Source organism: Apium graveolens, chromosome 9, assembly GCF_009905375.1.
Source record: "Apium graveolens cultivar Ventura chromosome 9, ASM990537v1, whole genome shotgun sequence".
In the NCBI taxonomy this organism is placed as follows: domain Eukaryota; kingdom Viridiplantae; phylum Streptophyta; class Magnoliopsida; order Apiales; family Apiaceae; genus Apium; species Apium graveolens.
This window is the reverse complement of record NC_133655.1, coordinates 269,080,790-269,095,438: the sequence shown is the minus strand read 5'-3', so window position 1 is coordinate 269,095,438 and position 14,649 is coordinate 269,080,790. Positions and strand designations below refer to the sequence as shown.

The 14,649-nt window shown below is 33.6% G+C and overlaps 1 protein-coding gene across 1 annotated transcript; it reads left to right on the top strand.

Moving 5' to 3' along the window:
* Nucleotides 1–12,222: 12,222 nt before the first annotated feature.
* On the top strand, nt 12,223–14,201 carry LOC141682789 (polygalacturonase At1g48100-like). The gene is made up of 6 exons (XM_074487486.1): nt 12,223–12,732; nt 12,827–12,994; nt 13,073–13,117; nt 13,212–13,419; nt 13,533–13,614; nt 13,700–14,201. Exons 1-6 carry the CDS (start codon nt 12,343–12,345, stop codon nt 14,199–14,201), a joined length of 1,395 nt encoding a protein of 464 aa, XP_074343587.1. The 5' UTR covers nt 12,223–12,342.
* Nucleotides 14,202–14,649: the final 448 nt, after the last annotated feature.

Below are 14,649 nucleotides of genomic sequence, written 5' to 3'. Positions count from 1 at the left end.
TGTTTAAAACCAAGTCCTTTATATCAGTTAATACTTAATTTAAGGAGAAAGAATGACCGAATTCAGAAAGGTGTGTCTGAAAATATGGTTGGAGGGTCTGAAAATGTGGTTGGTGGTGATGAAGACCTCCCTGGACTTGATGATTTGGAGGATACTTCAATTGCCCCGATGAGGCCAGAACCTAAGCCGCAACCCAAACTTAAGGCTCAACCAAAAAACAAGTCTCACCCCAAACCTAAGGCTCAACCAAAAACCAAGTCTCAACTCAAGCCCAAGCCTAAGCCAAAAAACAGAGGCCAATCTAGTAATGTTATTTTACCACCAATGTCCATCTATCCTAAATCAGCTTTGCATGTGATAAGAAGTTCTAGATTCTCCCCTACTCTAAATGCCCCTACTGCTCCTATTACAACTATTGTCACCACTTCCCCTGCTACAAAAAAGCATCATTTTCAGATGAAGGGGTATTCAATAGGAAAATACCAAAAACTACAGCGAGGAAAAGGTTAGTTTTGTGTAAATACAATGTGGCAACCACAACTGAAAGTGTGGTTCAAATAGCTGATATAGAGACAAGAAATGTAGGAAGGAAGATTGAATTTGATTGGTGATGCAGATGTAAGTGAAGATGATATAAATATGGAGGATGTTTTTTATGCCGATGAGCAAGAGAATGTTGGTAGTGAAGATTCTGATGACGGTGAGGAAAATGTAAGGCCAAGGGGACCCGTTCCTGCTGATGAGTGTGAAAATATCACACAAGTTCTGAAGTTTAAAAATAGCTGGAAACCTAGACAGCGGCATAGGTTTATAGATGAAGATGATGATAATAACTACTATCAAATGCTATACAAGAATTGAGAGCTATATGAAGACAAGGAATTTGGCAAAAATGTGTTAAGGCCCTTGATGATTTTTATGGACAAACTTCACTTCAAGGATACCCTTAAAGACTATGCAATTCAGGAGGGATTTGCTATTAATGTTCTGGAAGCTGACAATAAAATATACACAACAACTTGTTATGTTGAAAATTATGGTTGAAGTATACATGCAAGTAAGCTGCCTGATGGTCAAACATGGGTTGTGAAGTGTAAGGGATTCAGGCATTAAAACACAACGGAAAAATAATAAAAAATTTAAATCCCTACCGCAGGATCTATGTATAAATACTGGATGATTATGGAGAATAGGATCATGTACCTTAATAAAACTTTCCTTCTGACTGTAATGGGCGTTTTGATCTTGATGAACCACATCAGCCCTCCTTGTGAAGATCTGCTCTCCAAAGGTATCCACACGAACGCCCGATCGTCCAATTATCACCGGAGCCGGTACTAGCCGATTTGGTTGCCTCTTCCTCTCTCTCTCTCTCTCTCTCTAGCCTCTCTAGGATGTAGAGTTGCTATGGTTTTTCTCCAAAACGTGATACAACTACCCACTATTATAAAATTATACATCTTAATGTATATATATAGTGGAGAGAGGATTAGGGCCTAACCCTAAACCTAATGGGCTTCCAAAAGGACCCATTCTGTTTTGGGTTTCTTTTATTATTAGATTCGAATTCTAATATATATATACAATTAATCAAGTCTACTTAATTAATTTAATAATTAAATTCGATTAATAATAATAAAATATTTAAATTCATAATTTAAATAACACTCCGTTTAAACGTTCTTTGTGTGTGACCCTTTAGGTTATTATTACGTTTGCAATAATTTTATTTTCCAATAATAAAATTATAAACAATGAGTGGCATCCAGTAATACATCATTGCTCCCAAGTAATAATAATAATTGGTGAATCAATTAAACCTTTCGTGAATAATGTACAATGTAATATAATTCCTTTAGCCTTATATTATAGATCAAACTCGAGGCATGCATTGTGTCATCCCCTGCAAGCGTTTAATCCTTCTTTCCTTGATCAATGAGTTAACTATTAAACAAATCAGTATTTGAGCACGGCCATGTATTTTATAGTCTTACTCAATAAAGAGGACAATAATATCACTCCTTTAATATAGGAGGGCTAAATTCCATCTAGATCATTCATATTTCTCATACGATTCATAATATACCCAATATCTACTTTTATGATTACCCGATCAAGGATAACTTTCAATAGTATCAAAGTATATTAATTCTCGTATAGAAATATAATGATTTCAGGTCTAAGGACTAATACATCATTATCATTGTGAGATTAACTTATGACACTTTAAACATGTAGTATCTCACAACGGGTCAATCCAGCACCATGTATTTAATATATGTGTGTTTGTTTTGACTTTAGTATCACCATACCTATGATCAACGAGATGTGATCATCAGTCAACAAACACACTAGTATCAACATATTTATTATCTTCCCTTAAACAATAATACTTGACTAGGGACCTTTAGGAATATCAATATTATTCTCATAATCTCATTTCCAAGTCACGTACTTAGAGATATAGATTTACATATAATATTCCAAGGATAATTATTAATCTAACATTTTATCGCAGAAAATAAAGATAAAATAAATTACTAAAGAATAATCCATAGAATCATAATTAATAATCAAAATGTTTCATAATATAAACATAATAGTGTTGTCTCTAGGGCACATACACTAATATGAAGAAGATTGAACCAAATACTCATAGTTGCAGGGGGCTAGAGACTTATAATCCCATATGTGATGTGAAGTGGGCTTCTTCAAAGTTGCTAGAGGACATAAGAGCGAACCTTGAAATTTCAGGGAAGGCATTGAATGAGTTGCTTTTCCAGAGATATGGAATTTATATGAAACAATCAACATTGTACACAATGAAGAAGTATACTATTGAGAAACTTTTTTGGGGACAAGATGAATCCTACAAGGGTTTTACAGCTTATACAAGGATTATCTGTGACACTAACCCGGATTCCAAGGCATATTGTTCTTATGCTGAAACATAGAGCATACCCAAGCAACTACTATTCAGCACTGTGTTCATTTCACTCACTTTCATGCATGTGGAAGGGATTCCTTGCAGGTTGTATACCTCTTATAGGTATTGATGGGACTCACTTAAAAGAAAATTATGGGGGTGTCTTACTCTCTGCAGTGGCAATGGATGCCAACAATGAAATTTTTTCATTAACATATGTCGTGGTGAGTGTATAAGACAAGGAGAACTGGTCATTCTTTCTCTGGAACATTTACTTAATTGTGAAAGAGTCAAGTAGAAAGGACTGGACAATCATAAGTGACAGGCAAAATGTGACTTGTTTTGATTTATTTACTCTTGCTTAATTTTTCCTAATTTAGCTTACTAATATATTATTTGTTTACAAATGTAGTGTATTGATCTTGCACTTGAACATGTATGGCCATCAGCAAAGAGAGGTACTGATTTAGGCACCTTAGCAGGAATTACAAAAAACAATTTGTTTGGCCAATGATGTACACACTGTTTTTGAGAACTTGTAATGCAACTTCACAGTTCACTTTTAGGAAAACAATGGAGAGACTAAAAGTAGCAGGTGGTGACCCAGTAGTGGAAGGGTTTGCTAACTTAGGTGATCCATGCACATGGAGCAAACATAAGTTTGATCCTAATATTTGCAATGATTCAAATACATCTAATTTTGTGGAGAGCTTTAATGCCACTTTAGGAGTTGATAAAAGTAGGCCAGTATTGACTGTACTTGAAGGTAATCTCAATATGATAGTTTGAATTTTATTACAATCTCCACTTGTTACTAAATAGGATCTCAATTTGTGCAGGAATTAGGAGAGTTTGCATGGTGATGATAGCTACAAGGTTTCAAACTGCAATGAACTGGAGTGATGATGGTATATGTCCAAAGATAGTTAAAGCTATGAATTAAATTAGAAAAGGAACAATCAGTTGTAAAGCTTAAATGTCCAAACTCGGTGAATATGAAATTCATGAAGGTAAATCACAGTTTTCTTTATCACTCAATAACAAACTGTGCTCGAGTGGGGCATGGAAGCTGGCTGGAATTCCTTGTAGGCATGATTAGGGCCACGTGATGTTAGAGATATGCTTCATGTCAAGTTAGACCCACAGAAGCTTGTGAGTTCTTGGTACTCAGTTAGAACCTACAAGCAAACCTACAACTTTAATATCAATCCAGTCCCTGGTAAGGATAGTTGGCCAGCATATGAGGGTCTCCCTCACATCATGCCCCCACAGATGAAAAGGGGAGTGGGCAGGCCAAGTGAAAATAGGAGGAGGAAGGTGAAGACCAAAAAAGAAAAAGAAGCAAAACTGTTAAGTGTAAAAATTGTGGTAATTTTAGCCACAATATAAGGACATTTAAGGGAGATCCTACTGGAAAAGAACTCAAAGCAGCTGACCACAAGTTAGTAAGAAATTCAAGGGTTAGAGATCAGTCAAATGCAACCAAGGAAGCCAAAAAAGTAGCCAAGGCAGCAACATATACAACTAAGGGGAGTGCATCACAACCTTTAAATGTTACTACTCAATCACAACAACCCTGATTACATGCTTTTGTCACTTTTATTATGCTTTTTTCACCAAAAACTATTAGCACTTATGGTATTTTGGTTCGAAGATCCAAACTGGTAGCACTTTTACTTATTATAATCTATATTTTTGTAAGTTGAATTGTTGGTGTACTTGGGTGATATATCTTTGCAAGGATGATAAATCGTATTTTGTTAATGGTGTCGTAATTATTTTTTGTCAATGCAAAATTGTATGCGTGTTTGTGTTTTTTTAAGTTATTGTCATCCAACAGTTCATTCTACAGTATATGGTAGATAATGGCACCAAATTTCAGTTGAAATGCTTTACAAGTTTATTCCATGTGTACAGTAACATTTGACTAACAACTGATCTAACAGAAGTGCAAATATGGGAATTGGTCTTTATCAAGAGGGTACCATGTATAGAAGACAAAAACGTGATGGTACCATTGAGAAAAGCCAATTCTACAAGGGTACCATCGAGAATATCCCTTTTTTTGATAAACATGTAAAAAAGTTTAGAGGATCCTAAATTCAGTGCCCATTTGTGTAGATTTTAAGTCTACAGCTGTCTAGATTTTGAGTCTGGAGTTTTGCTAAAAATCTTTTAGCCTAATAAGTCAGAAGATAAAACTTAAAAATAGTATTAAACAAGCTGGAGGTAATTTTTAAATAATTTATTTTGATAATTTTACTTGATAAAAATTAATATTATTATTCAAAAGGACAGTTCATCAAATTATTTTATTTTTTTACATTTTTAATAATTCATAAGTTATCCATAAAATTAACCTATTTAAATATAAATTTTAAATTTATTTATCATTTTAAACAATTTTAAATTATAAGTGATAATTTTAAATTTAACTAAACCGTAGGGATAAGTATCGGGTCACTTCGGGGTCGAGGAATGTAATCCTCGCGTTTGATCCCCGAATCTCGGACCGTTCCCCGAATGAAAAAATTCCCCCCGAACGAAGAATGGAGATGCCCGCGGGCAGGGATTAGTTTCTTTCATAAACATATATTTTATATTATGAAAACTATTTCTTGAAATATATATTTTAATAAAATATGATGTATAATGTATATAATCGTATATCTGTTTAAATTTTTAATTGTATTTTTAAACATTGTATTAAATTAATATCTATTTAAATAAAAGATAAACAAAGAGTACATGTAATTAAACATGATTATTTTCAATTCTGAAATAAATAAATATTCTAAACTTATATATAAATAGGAAACATACGTACTTTAAATATTTATTAAATATATGAATTTATTATTTTATATTACAGAAATCGATGAAGAGAAATCAGGGCAGGGAATGAGAAATATGGAAATTCGGTCGGGGAGAAGTCAGGGGACACCCCGTCCCCCCTTCCTCTGCCCCGATCCTTGAATATTTTATAAAACTCCCCCCAATGCTCATCCTAAATCCAAAAGTTCTTGAATTACCGGTTCTTTCGGTGGAGGAATCAAACAGGGTTGGACTTGATAGGTGAAACCACTAGTCACAATGCTAATAACGGCCTAAACTTGTTATTTTATATTTTTGGTATGAATATATTTTTTATACTCCAAAGATTTTATGGTGAAGAAGAGGAAAGAATAGAAAAGAAGGGAAAGAGAAGAAACAAAATAATAATTCTCTCGTGTGTTCAAGAGTTATTGTGAAAATAAGAGAAAATTTTAAAAATAAAAAAGGTAATTTATTTAAACAGTTTTATTAGAGCTTCTATTCGGGCTCTCTTCTCTCTCTCGATAGCACGACTTCATTTTGTTTTTTGAAAATTTCATTTATCTTTTCTTTTCAAAGTTAATCTAACTCATAACGCATAATGTAATGTGTATTAATCAAGTTGTGTATTACTGTAATAAAGTTTAGGGATGGAGTATTCAATTAGGTGATGACTCTGGATGTACATCGTAAGAAAATAATGATCGAAAATATAGAGATCGGATTCATCAGCATAGATCCTAATATTGACCATATTCGTATTTCTTATATGCATATTCAGGGATACATATTTCACATTCGCATCATTGGATACGAATGTGAAATATGCATGTCTTTCTTTTAAGTTATCTAAAAAATAAAGAAAAATTAGAATATAAGGGATACGCATCTTGAAAATGTGTATTCGGTGATACGTATTATAGTAATGCGTATCTTTTACTTTGTTAATTTTGAAAAAAATAACACCGGATACACGTTATCAAGTGTATCTTTTATACATTCGGACACTCTTTTTTCAAATACATATCTTGTCGGTATTTTGGGTCATACACTTTAGATCTGGGTATTTTAGGGTGCTGATGGAAATGTAGATATTTTAGGTATTTTCTCTATTCAATCTCAAATTTAAAAGATTTTTTTAAAAAAAATTCAGAAATTCAGATTTATTTGGATTTGAAGAGTTCTTTAAACAGTGCTATTCAATAAAAAATTTAAAAATCTATGAATATTATATTTAATTTAGATTTTAAAAAATTTGTTCAAATTCAGTATTATTTAATTTAGAATTTAAAATGCCCATTAAATTTATGATCGTATTGAAAATTTCATAAATTTTTTGTATGTAATGTGATAGTAAATTTTAATAAATTTGCTAATGCATTTTATTTCATCAAAGTTGGGTTAAATTCATGATATTGCGGGATATTTTGCCCGCAAGAGTTGGCTCAGTTGGAGGATAACTATTTTCTTGGTCACATGTTCGAATCTCACGGGAGGAGAATTTATGATTATGTCTCCTGAGTCGGAGCATGTCGCTTAAATGCGGTTGACCTTGGTTCACGTAGTTTATCCGGTGCGCACCCGAAGGGTACCAGCTGCGGGTAATTTACGATAAAAAAAATTCATGATATTTTGAAGAAATTCGTAAAATTGTTGAAATCATCATAACTCTATTAATGGTGTGTTTGACATTACTGTTGAAATAGCAACAACAATATTTTTTTGCTGAAAAACAACTAAAAATTATTTTGTAAGCTGTTAGTAGAGAAAGTAAGACCCTTCACTCTTTTAAAAAAAAACTCTTTTAAAGTTTTTGCGGGAAGTAAATGATGATTTCACCGGCTCATAAAAAACATTTTTTTATATAATTTTCCCAAATATATGCATATTAAAAATATTATCAAACAATGATGTAATTATTTCAAAAATATATTCTCATAATCACTTTTTTCTAACAGTGCAATAATTTTAATCAGAATATCAAACAAAGCTTAACTCTGCTAAAATTCACTAAAATCAAAATTGACAACAATACAAGAATAAAATTCACTACAATCAAAATTGACAAGGATACGAAAACAAAAATCTAAATTGAATACAAGTGTGAGTTGCATAAATTCATGTCACTAATTTAGGGTAGGACTGACGAAAAACGACATCCAGTATATCCCCCGGAATGCAAACTATATCCTACGGATACGAAGTCAAGTTAGAGAAGCTGTTATACTAGTAGGATCAATGGAGAGTGACATTGAGTACTTCCCACGAAACACGGAGACGATACATTATCAGTTTTGATCGTGCAGGCCAAGTTGTGTGGTGATAGGTTTGGTACTCCAAACACAAAATCTATACGATTTTTATAGAAAATTAATTTAAACTTGTCCGTCTCGCTAATTAGTGTAGAAATTCAATATTCTGGACCATGAAGGGTTCCATATGTAGATAGAATAATGGATTTTAGGAGTGGCAAAAACACCAAAATCCATATGTATAATTTAACATTTTGCAACATTATCCCATTTCAGTTTTGTATTGTTAAAAGCATCAATTTTGCATTGCGTTTGATGATAACAAACAGTAAAATTGGAGAAATGGGAAAATTTTAAAGTCGTAAATATTGTGTAACATTCAAGTTAACCCAAGCTAGTGTTTTCCAATGTTTTCTCTAAAATCAAGTCAAATCAAGAATATATAAAGTTTCAGTAGATCAAATCGAATACATATATCTAGGTTTCTTTTTTGAAAAATGAAAATAATTCAATAATGAAAAGACATAAGGCATCTACATATATGATCGAAATTGAACAAACGTATAATTATATCGCTGTTGAATCCTTCCTTATTGGATAGGCAACCCAACGATTTTTTGAAGTGATATCTACATGATATAATCCTCCTATTATTATTTTGAGCAATCGACCACAAATGCATCACCATAAAAACATTTATCACCGTATCAACACCATGAAAATTCTGCAGATCTGTAATCTCAGACATGATGAACTACAAACAAATCAAATAAAACCAATTTCTCATAAGGAAAGACAAACAAAACCCAAATAAATTGGGAAATTATTGAAGATTAATAAAAGATGAACTAAGAGATGAACTAATAATAAATAAAATAAAATAAGAGATCGAAACTTTTCACCGGTGAAAACCGATGGATGCCCCTCAGCGATATAGGAAGGCTGGTTCAAGGTTAAAAGAATTTTAGGGTTTCAGGGTTTTATGTTAGTTGATATACAGATACATATATCTAGGTTTTGATGATGTAGGATGCCGAAATGGTAATTGAAAATCATGATCATTTTTTAATCACGGTGATAGAACTATTTTTTTGACTGACTAAAAGTGTTAGTCAAAAGAACCCTAATTAACTAACGGTGTTAGTCAAAAGAACCCTAATTAACTAACAACGTTGGTTAAAATTCAATGTAAGGATGCAAATATAATTTTTAAAATATTTAAGAATCACAATATTTCTAAAAATAGATCAAAGACCTATATAATAAAAGGCATGTAGTTACCTATATAATAAAAGACATATAGTTGAGAAACTCTTAAATTAATTTTTCTATACATTTATAATGATTATAATTAGTCCCGGTACATCAAGTTACCCATTCATTAAATTTTAATAATTATTATATTATATCTCTGTCACATTTTTCTCATCCATCCATCAATTAAAATCCATTTTTTATTCAATCAACTCAAATATATTAATTGTTGTCATTATATAAGTCTCGAAATACTATATTTATCATATTTTTTCCTTTTATTCACATAGTTTTACCGGGGACAATTTATTTTATATAAGCAATAAAGAAAATCGTGGATAAGAAAATCAGGACGAAAGGATTATCATTTTAACCACTCAATTTAATTAATGCCGTTAACAATGTTCTAAAAATTTTAAAGTGGGTTGAAAATTTTTGATACAAACCTGTAAGGAATTATTTCCAAATATTTAGGCATATTTCCTTTCTTTCTAAAAAAAAGCACTAGGAACAAGTTGAAGAACTTAATTCTTCTTCCGCATAGTGCAAGAGATAGAAGATAAATCCCACCAAGAAGAAATCATGGTAGAACCATTGTCATTTTGAATTTTTGATCACCCAACCCAAGGTCAAGTTGTGTAGTAAATATCTTGCAACACTTAAAATTAAAGACTTTTTTACATGTATAATTAAAATCAAATCAGACTTGCCCATCACAAGAATTTAGGGTGAGATCCAAATCCAATGATCCATAGAGGCAGAATTGGGGCAAGATCCATTAAGGGTGTCATCTGGTAAATTCCACTGAAAATGAAGATGTCTCTGGAAAATAGAATTTGAGGGTGAAAGAGTAAATTCGAATTATTCTTGTTTTTAGTAGTTTTTATTATTGGGCTTTCTCGAAATACTCTGACAAATGTATTCGAATTATATCGATTTTACTGGTATGATTTCTTCCCTTTGCCATAATCAATCAAATTGAATTTTCTGTTAGATTTTTGGATATTAGGCTATTCTTCATTATTTTGTTATAGGAATTATTCCCAAATGTTGTTTAATTTATGAATGTGATTTCTTTTAGTTACTATTCACAGAAAAAGTTTACATTTAGATATTATACCTCTTGTGAATGAATTGAGTTCGGATCCTCTATCACCTCCGGCGTCTCTTAATATGCTCGCTCTTTTTGTATTGGCCGGTTCATTAATAATGATATTTCCGGTTAGTGTTTGATCATGTTGAATGTTAAAAAGTGATCAATAATAAAAGAGAGGACATATTAGGGTATATGGGAGTGGAGAGAGGATCATAACTCGAATGAATTACTATAGGTGCTGAATTTTCCTGTGTTCTGTCAAAAGATGGAGTAAATCGGCCCTTTCAACATTCCTAGGTTTTGATTTGATCGTGTTTTTCCTAAAATAAATATAGAAAAGTTGTTCATTGTTTGGTAACGATAATGATATTTAACTCAATTCAGTCTTCTGATCATACAACGCAACTCAATTTAGTCATAAATCCTGATATATTATGATTTATATTACGCAAAAAGTCCTTGGATATTTTTGGACACTTTTTATGCTAATTCTAAGGTCACAAATGGATAGAGGAGAAAATCGAAACTGTGATCTATAGACTCTAACCAAGGACAGAAAGATGGGGCCTAAGGAGGCTGGAGCCCCGGCTAAATTAATAAAAAATAAATATAAATTTCTTGTTCAGCCTCGGGTGTTCTTTTGAGGTCGGGTTATTTGTTTGAGGCCAGGGTGATTTGGACTCCTAGTTCCGCGGCTTCGGACTCTAGCACACATGATCTCCTACCCTAGGCCACTTGACTGAATGCATACACTTGATTCAGTTGTGTGCAAACAGATATCATCAAAATTAGATACTCCTCAATTGTATGTTGACACCCCAACCAGACTAGGATAAAACAAAATAGAGGATTTTGGTGATCAGTTGATCATGTACAGTATCTCTCAACACCAAACTACAGTAGTTCTTACATGAATCTTCCTAGTAAATGGCCATGCTGCATAAGAAAGTTCCCCTGTAACCGATGAATATATATTTTTGTTGAATAATATAAGATCATGTTGAGTCCTTAATCTAACACCTAGAGTAACTGACCACTTAACATGGTATCAGATACCGGTTTAGGGAGTGGTTTCCCTCATTTATTTATCATGGCCTGGTTGAGGGGAGTGTTGAAGGGGCCTTCATCATAATAGAGTCAATAGTTAAAGTTATCAATGTTTTAGAAATATACTCCTATGCTAATTGGAAGAAGAGAATGTTCATAAAGAGTCATGGGAAAGAACATGACTGGTCTTAGAAATGTTGCAGTGTTACACCATTCTCCTTTTTCTACATTCCGTTTTTTAAATTTCAAGCCAGCTTCCCACCTTCTCAAAAGCTGATGTTGATTTGCTTAGTTGGTCGGTTCTGTGGGCGGTGACATAACCTGGCTTCAAAGTCCCTCCCACAAAATATTAGTTTTCTAAGTTTGCGAGAAAACAATGTGAAATTTGAAAACAAATCTATAATTGTATCCAAACAAAGGTCAATTTAAATCAATACCATTGCAGGACCCTGTCTATCATCTTGCTATGACAGTATAGTTGGTTTTGGACTGTTTAGTAAAACTGGAATCAAATTATAAGTTCACAGCAAGAAACCAAGCTCATTTTCCTCCCAGGCACATCTTTATTTTACAAATTGTACTGAAAACGAGGGATCAAGGTTCTATCAGTTTCTTCTGCTCTCACTCTGTTCTCCACCTCTATTTTAATTAGGTGATATATTCTGAAGGTACAACAAAGTCACTTTGATAGCTCAAGGGGAGGGGTGACCACAATTGGAATGCACACACTATTATTGTATGGTGCACATAATATTGGAAGTAGACTTCAACCACTATATCTTACTATATATACATGAGTTAATCTGTTTAGATTTTGCATGCAAGTACCTCTACAAACTAAACTTAAGCAAGTTGTCCTTTTGCAACAAACTTGTCCTTAACATTCTAAAGCTCAAAGCATATACTAATTCCCCATTTCATTTTCTGCTATCACTATCTTGTCTACTAAAAAAATGGCATCTATGCGCATAGCAATGCTGCTTTCATTTCTTGCATTTAATTTTGTGGTGTTTCACAGCCAAGCTAGATATCATTATCATAAAAAACGCAAACATTCGCCCCCAGCACCCCCAATTTCTCAGCCACCAACTGGGGCACCAGCAGCACCAGGACCATCTAATCAACCTCCTAAGGTTGATCCTTATAAAAATACTGGTGTTTACGACGTCAGAAAGTTTGGTGCTGTTGGAGATGGCATGACTGATGACACAGAGGCATTTAAGAGAGCTTGGGATGCCGCATGCCAAGTTGAATCCGGGGTTATTCTTGTTCCTAATGGCAACTCTTTTATGATTCAGTCCACAATTTTCACTGGCCCTTGTAAAGGCGGTCTTGTTTTCCAGGTAGACATTGTTTTTTTTATCAGTAGTCCTGTTTGTGACAGCTTCGAGACATATTCTTTGAAAATTAATAATTATTTATTTACTAAATTGAAAGGTTGATGGCACACTAATGCCACCAGATGGACCTAAATTATGGCCATCAAAGAATAGCAAACATCAGTGGCTGGTGTTTTACAGAATCGACAAGATGTCTTTGCAAGGCGGTGGTGTGATTAATGGAAGAGGAGAAAAATGGTGGAATCTTCCCTGCAAGCCTCACAAGGTATGTCAGTATCTCTTCTGATTCATCATATTGCAAATCCAGAAATTAAAATTGATGTATGGACACCTTTACGTGCAGGGACCTAATGGAAGTACATTGCCAGGACCATGCGACAGCCCAGTTGTAAGTAGAAAAATTTACCTCACAGTATCAACATATTTCATATAGACTTTTAACCTATGGATTGTCTTATCTCCTGCTTAAACTTGTAAAATAGGCTATCAGGTTCTTCATGAGCAACAATTTGACAGTGCAAGGACTTAAAATAATTGACAGCCCTCAGTTTAACTTCAGATTTGATAAATGCACCAATGTCCATGTAGAATCAGTTCACATTACAGCTCCAGCTTTAAGTCCAAACACTGACGGCATTCATATAGAAAATGCCAACAATGTCCGGATATATGATTCTATTATATCTAATGGTAAGCTCAAGTACTTTTTATGTCATCTTTCAATCAAATTTTGTTTTTCAGATAAATTAAGATCCTTTTCATTTTAATATATACTAATAGCTTGATGATTGATTCTTTTGAAGGGGACGACTGTGTATCTATCGGATCAGGATGTTACGATGTAGACATTAGAAACATCACATGTGGACCTGGCCATGGAATCAGGTACTATATGCACACAGCTAAACCACTATAAAGTTTCCCAATGTTTGCGACTCAAAATTTTAAGATATTGTTTTGTTAAATATAGCATTGGGAGTTTAGGCAACCACAATTCGCGAGCTTGTGTTTCAAACATCACAGTAAGGGACTCGGTGATAAAGAACACAGATAACGGAGTTAGAATCAAGACATGGCAAGGAGGTTCTGGAGCTGTATCCGGAATCACATTTGATAACCTCAAAATGGATAATGTTAGAAATCCAATCATGATTGACCAATTTTATTGCCTAACAAAACACTGTAAAAATGGAACCTCTGCGGTCCTTGTATCCCATATCAAATATTCAAGTATCAAAGGAACCTATGATATAAGAAGCCCTCCTATGCATTTTGCCTGCAGCGATTCAGTTCCATGCACCAACATAACCCTCTCGGATGTGGAACTTCTTCCTGCAAAAGGAGAGCTGGTGTTGGATCCATTTTGTTGGAATGCTTATGGAGATTTTAAAGCACTAACCATACCACCGGTGTCATGTTTGTTGGCAGGAAATCCTCGTTCTTTCTTGGAAAACTCATTAGGTGTTTGCTAATTAACTGATGGCAGTAGAGAAAAAACTAGCTGTTACAACAGCCAGTTATGGACTAAACTTCCTAAACCTATAAATTGTATATAGTTTCCATCAATCATGTAATCCTTTTCCTTTTTCAAATCATAGCAATCATGATTTCCTGTTATATATGAACATGTAATCTGTGTGGAGAGATATTATTAGTAAATCCTTCACATCATTATCAGTGTAACTTACATATTATTCTATTAATAAGAACTTCACTTTCAGCCTTAAATATGAACTTATGTGTCAGTCTATATATCCTACAAGTAGAGGTGGCCAAACGTGCGGGTTCGAACCGCACATTCGGGACCGGCTCGTACGGAAACCGTAAAATATTCGGCCCGATTCGGGCCGGTTCAAACCCGCACAACCCGCCGAAATAAGCGAACCGAATACGAATTTAATTTTAAAAAACCGGAACCGG

Bases quoted from the DNA above. Each gene is read 5' to 3' on its own strand.
- LOC141682789 (XM_074487486.1), top strand. From the start codon at position 12,343: ATGGCATCTATGCGCATAGCAATGCTGCTTTCATTTCTTGCATTTAAT. The intron at 12,733-12,826 runs GTAGACATTGTT...CTAAATTGAAAG, and splicing joins AAGGCGGTCTTGTTTTCCAG to GTTGATGGCACACTAATGCC. The intron at 13,420-13,532 runs GTAAGCTCAAGT...ATTCTTTTGAAG, and splicing joins TGATTCTATTATATCTAATG to GGGACGACTGTGTATCTATC.